The sequence below is a fragment of the Empidonax traillii genome, unplaced genomic scaffold, assembly GCF_003031625.1.
Source record: "Empidonax traillii isolate 1590-97213 ecotype Southwest subspecies unplaced genomic scaffold, ASM303162v1 scaffold91:size2966241, whole genome shotgun sequence".
Classification (NCBI taxonomy): Eukaryota; Metazoa; Chordata; class Aves; order Passeriformes; family Tyrannidae; genus Empidonax; species Empidonax traillii.
In genome coordinates this window covers 501131-507237 of record NW_020955284.1, presented here as the reverse complement: position 1 = coordinate 507237, position 6107 = coordinate 501131, and the positions used below count along the sequence as shown (strand labels likewise).

The following is a 6107-nucleotide window of genomic DNA, read 5'->3' as shown; positions in this document are numbered from 1 at the left end:
AAAAAGTATTATTAAGAAAATGAGTCAACAAGGAAATTCAAATACAAAATCTGCACTTGAGTAACATTAAAGTCCCTTCCCAAATATTGGGAAATCTGACTTATGGCTAGTGCTCTGTTCCCATGTTCGGGGTCACATCATGAAAGGCCACCTTGCAACATCTCCAGACACGCCTTCTGTTCAGAGATATGAACTCCTCAGACCACCTGAACTCACACTTGGACCTGAGGCACCCAAAAACTGACTGTGGGTTCAGGTCCCAGTCCCAGACATTGCTCCATCCCGCAGGAGGGGCCTGCTGCAGTATTTCTCTCCAGATCAAGACCCAGATTCTGAAAAAAAAAACAACAAAACCCACCCAAAAGTTTCTTGGAGGTGTGTCAGAATTTCTTTGATATGAAGCCACAGAAAAAGGTGGAATAAATCTTATACTGTCCAAAAAAAAAATTCTATGTGAAATATGATCTGTGCTGCATATGTATAAACCCAGTTTTCTGCAATCAGTGATTATGGGACAAATCCAACAACTTTTAAAGATACACATTAAAAGATTTGTTTTATAGACTCCAGTGTAGTAACCTGAGGAGGGTAAACTCAATTCTCCCTGTGCAGTCCCTGAAGATGAGCTTTAAAGTCCCTTCCAATCCAAACCATTCCATGGCTCTATGAATCTATGATTTTGTGATTCTATGATTAAAGACCAGTCGTGTACCTGTGCTGCAACAGGACTGCATGACATCATCCTCCTCTGGCATTCTTGCCTTTATATCATACCCTTCTGTGACAAATTTCCAGCAGACCTTGGAAGGTAATTGCAAACAAATAAGATAATAAATCTTTGTTATCTCTGACTTGGGCAAAATTTGCAGTGAGCAGCTGGATGGAGCAATGTTGATTTTTGCCTCACCTAATGCAATTTCTATTCTTGTGGGCAGTAGAAAACACAGGCCACCAAGTCTGATTTAGGACCTGCTGACACTTCTTGTTCTACCAGAAGGCATCTCATTTTTGAACATGCCACAAGCAAATCTACACAATTTACAGCCATTTGGCATTTAAAGTTGTCTCTGTGTGAAAGTCAAGGGCATCACTGCTTTCACCCTGCACAAAGGAATCTGGAGCCAAAAGGAGTTTTGAAGCACAAACAGAGAGAGAGAAAAATTGCAGAAGTTAGCCAAAATATGACTCAAATGGGAAAGAAAGGAAGTAGCATGACTGGAAGCCCAGGGTCCCCCTAAGAAAAATGTTTTTCCCTCCTGAATGCTGAAAAATGACAGGAAAAATTGTGCAGAGCCTTTATTCCCCTTCCTCAGTTCATATGAAGACCTGTGAGTTGGTCCTGGGCACTAGCAAAAGAATGGTTTTATTTCCTGTCTGCAAGCTGTCAGACTGCACCCACATCTTCCCTAAGGCCGAAATCATCCTGGGTCTCCCCTCGTTACTGTGTCTGGTCAAGCAAACAGGTGGAGAGAAAGAGGCTGTGAATCTCCCTTCAACCCAAAGCGAGTCAGTGTTCAACCTCTCAAAGGCCACACAGAAATGAAATTGTCACCTAAATATCCTTATCGGGCTCCTGCTATGACACAGGGGAAATGGGGCGAGACAGGGTTTGAAATCACAGACAGAGCCCCAACAGGAAACCCGCGTGGGGTTTGGGCTGTGAAAGCGCAGCAGGGTTCAGAGGCACAATGCCAGCCATGATGTCCCAGCCCTAGAGACGGACCCCAAACACCACCTCTCCTGATCCACCCCCTTCCAAAAAACCCCACCGACCTATCCATGTGAAGGATCACTTCGTGACTTTGTTTTGGTCCCAAAAGAGACTTTGAGCATCGCTTTTCCCTTCGCCTTCCCCCAGCTGAACACACCGCTGAGGTTCCTGGTAATGACACAACGATCTTTCCAAAGGAAGTACTCGAACAACAATGAAATGGGGCAGACTTGGATTGGCACAACTCGCAGGCAAGCATGGGTAAGAGGCTTCTGAAAGACCATGAAGAAACAAACCATGAAGAAAACCTCTTAGCTCAGCTTGAGGGATCCAAACAAACCAAAGGATGTCCCGAGAACGTGGGTGTGAGTTTCTTGGCAGGGTGGAAGAAGAAAGGGAAGATTTTCACAGGCATAGTGTGTGCAAAAGTGTTCAGGCACGATGCAAACTGTAAGAAAAGTGCCCATTCTGACCAACAGGGCTTCCAAAGGATGGAGCTCAGCAGCTCGCAGCAACGCGGGGACCACAAAATCCTGCACATCCACCCTCCCCCTTTGGCCTGGTGGCTGTGCCTCCACAACCGGCCATGAGAGCGGCTTCACAGCATGGCAGCCTTCCAGAGGGGTTGCCTTTGGTTTCTCTTTGCTTTCAAAGCACCCCCAGGTCCCTTGTCAGCAGGAGGAGAGATAATTAAATATAATACATGGTTTAAAACAGAAAATTCCAGCCCCGCAGTGTCTTGTTCTCCTTCTGTCTCTTTTCTCTGCCCCCTGGATTGTCCCTCCTCTTGCACTCAAGATCATAGTTCTGAGTTTTTCAGTTTCCCAAGATGGGATAGTTTCCAAACTGTTCTGGTCCAGAGCAGTATCCTAATCTTTCCCACCCCATGGGAAGGCCATGTCTTTTGCTCATGCAAATATCCCAGCCACCATCCCTCTCCTCCAGGGGCTCTATGCAAGATTTCCATGTATTATATTGGAATTATGCCACCATCCTGAGGGCTAATGAGGAACCACAGAGTAACAACCCCCTGCAATTACACACGTAACCTGAAATCTAAGCCAGAAACAATGTGTTCATTCCAAACACCAAAACACCTAAAGGTGTAATCACCGGTGCCATGACGTAGCAGCTCCCACCTGACACTTGCCAGCCACCAGTTACTGTGATCTACAAAAGCCCTGGCTGGGTGGTTTGTTCCTGCCCTGGGCTTCTGAAGATTCTCCCAAGAAATGCAAACTGCCTACCCTGCGCCATGAAATAATTTCACCTAATGATCTTAGAAAGAGAGTATGAAAGAAATCTGGACTTCACGGCTCCAGTTCGCCCACCACAATGACCTCTTCCACAAACGCAGGCTCAGACCTGCTCGTTCTTTCCCCCCCCAGAGTAAGCTGCAAGAAAGTATCTGCCAGCTAAGGATGCCCCAGAAGGAGGAAAACCTTAGCTGTCAATCTCCTTGAGAAGTTCAACACGTGGACAGCTGGAGTGGGCAGCTGCCAGCGCTTGGACGTGGCTCGGCGGCTGCAGGAAGGCTTCACTGCCGGGGCGCTGACCAGCCCATGTCACTGAAGGGTCCCTCGCCCGTGGCCGACCTGGGAGGGGGACCACAGGGCGTGCAGAGGTCAGAATCGGTGTCTGACTCCCCTTCTGCAATGTAGGGTCTGATTTTGGCCACGGCTGCATAGCAACCGTTGTTAAGGATGTCCAAATTCTCTTTGGACTGGGAGATGCTAAAGCCGCTGAAAGAGCGCTCCAGTTCCTCGTGGTCTACCGAGGGGATGGAGATGGACGTGTCGCTGTCTCTCATGGCACTCTCGTGGTGTTTGGTTGTAATGTCTTCGTTCCTCAGGTACTCTGCGCTCGCCCTGTGCCCACCGCTGTACAAGGAGCGCTCGTGGGAGGGCGGAGGTGGGATTCGGACCAGCGAGCCGGGGTCTCCGACGGGAGAGGAGCCGTGGCTCTGCCGCTGGCACGATGTGGAGGGCGGGCATGCGTTGGTTGGGGCTGGTGGGGCGGAGAAGTTCTTCTGACCCATGGAGCTGGTGGACCTGATGATCTTGATGATGCAGCCGTTCTTGTCAATGTGCTCCCTGCTGTCTTCGGGGCTGTGGTAGGGAGGTGCTGGGTCTGGTTCTTTGGACCCAAAGTAAGCCTCTGTCTCTGTTGGTGGGATGCCCATCCGCTGCATGTAAATGTTCACCAGGAAGTCCAGCTTCTTCTCCATTGACTGGACCTGCAAAACATCACAGTTCCAGTGCCACATGCAGGCTGAAGCACATTAACATCCTGAGTACAAGCAGCTTCCATCAAGGAGCACGTGTGGGGCTGGGCTTCACAGATGACCTCCACCTACGCTGACCTACACCACCTCAAACCCTTAGTAAATATTTACTTGTCCTGTTCTCCAGGTTTAATTCTCCACCTTGTTAAAGGGTTTTCCTTATGATCTTTTTGACAGGCACCAAATTCCAGAGAAGCTGAAGCACACCTGCATCCTTCCAGCTCCTTCCTGCACTTGGCATTTGTCTGGGCTGAAACGGCCATGGGGGATTTCTGAGGCTTATCCTCCAGGAAGATTTTAAATCTTCAGCAAGGCCATCAGCTACAGCAGCCAGGCTCAGGGACTCATTTGAAATGTGTCTAATGTAGTGGCAAAGAAACCAATGTGCTGTTTTCAGAAATAATGTAGACTTTTGGCAAACTCACTAGAAGACTACATGTCACAGACTCCAAAGTACCTGTTTGAAAGTGGCATTTAGGTTTCTAAGACATTTAGTGACTTTTCATAACATCCACCTTCCCTCTTTTTCCAAATATTTTTGTCTCTTTTTTTTTTATTATGAAATTGTAATGTCCCACTCAGGAAAAAAAACACAAGAAAATCAGCACAACGCACACAACATCCTCTGACAAGAACCCCCTCCTGAGCCAACATACCTGCTTTTCAACTTTTCCAAGCCTGCCCATCATGCTGGGGTCTTCAGGCAGCTCCCCCTCCGCTGGCCCTTTGGTCCGATCCTTGTCAGTCATGGAGGATCCTCTCCCAACGATCTGGTCAACTCTACCGGGATCAGAAAATCCCCCCACCCCCGGAAAAGGACCTGGAGTCAGTTGGAGGCAGCAGGCGAGGAGGGCTCCGCTTGTCGCACCTCCGTGGGATAAAGCAACAGCCTCTCTCCCAACTAGCACTCCAAATTACTCACAGACACGCAGTGGCACTGAGGTGTTAATTCAGATGCAAAATTCAGAGCAGTATTAGCAGAGTTTGAAATTATCCATTTCTGTTTATACAGATAAAAAACTGGTGCATTATGCACAGTAAATTCACCCACTGCAAAGAGTTTCTTTAACTGGCTTTCTTCCAAATCAAGTAACTCTTTATTAGTGCTGAGAAATTAATACTTTGGGGGGAGATCAAGTTTTCTATCTAACATGTACCAATGGGATTTTTTTCAGTCTCTGCAGCACTTTCCTCTCCTCAATGCAGATGCACGTGTGTAATTCTCATGTCCGTGGAAACGAGCTGCTTTTCCTAAAATCCAGACAAACAGGTGCTGTTTTAGTGGAATTACACAACTCACCAAACACTACCAGATTGTTTTTATCTCAATAATACTGCAGTTCACACCTGTATCAGATGTTTTCTATTAGCAGAGCTCCGAGCTGGGAACAGCAGAGGACACTCCTGCCAAATCAGCAGCTAAAGATACAGGTATTAACTTCTTTACACACGTCACATTTGCACCTCCTCATTCCCAGTACAGATACACCTGGGATGATATATAGCTCCATAAGAAGGGAGGGAAGAGCCAGTCTGGAAGCTGGAACTCAATTTTATTTGAGGCAATATAAATTTTCTTGAGAAGTAAACACAGTAGCTTTTCGATCCCTCAAAAGTCAGGGGAGCCACTCAGCTTTGGAATAGCTTCCTAGTGGCAGGCTTAATTCTATGCCAGGCAAACTTTACTCTTGCATAATGCACCAAAAGTAAGGGTGGCAGGGGAAAAGAAGGGTTAATTAATCTGACTGAAACCAAGTTGAGGTATCTTGAGCGAAAACTCAAAATGCTTCTTACGCAGTTCTGCCGTGTGGGCCATGGGTCCATGCACCAGGAGGAGGAAAAGGAAGGAGCTGAACACAGACAGACAGGGGAAAATGAACAAACAAAAACCAAGGAAAGGAATGAGACGTGAGGCTATTTCCAACACAAGAGCCATCTGTTTTCTTTACATTTGACAGGGACTTCATACGTAATGTTGGCTGTTTGACATTAAGGGATGGGTATCAGTGGGTATGGACCAGTGTGGCTCCCTTAGCTTATATTAGAGCAACAGCAGTTTACAGCCCCAGCTCTGACTCAAAGAGATGAAGTGGATGAGCACATCACACCAAA

At 47.3% G+C, this 6107-nt stretch overlaps 1 protein-coding gene across 9 annotated transcripts in view; it reads right to left on the bottom strand.

Annotated features, from left to right (window-relative positions):
* Nucleotides 1-376: 376 nt before the first annotated feature.
* The window catches only part of KCNQ2 (potassium voltage-gated channel subfamily Q member 2), a 68312-nt gene continuing 62581 nt past the window's right edge, over nt 377-6107 (bottom strand). For all 9 annotated transcript variants that reach the window (XM_027881586.1, XM_027881587.1, XM_027881590.1 and 6 more), the window contains 2 exons: nt 4652-4775; nt 377-3947 (listed from right to left, as the gene is read on the bottom strand). In XM_027881586.1, the coding sequence (XP_027737387.1) occupies nt 3249-3947; nt 4652-4775 (823 nt within the window). In that variant the 3' untranslated portion in view covers nt 377-3248. The remainder of the gene's footprint in view (nt 3948-4651; nt 4776-6107) is intronic.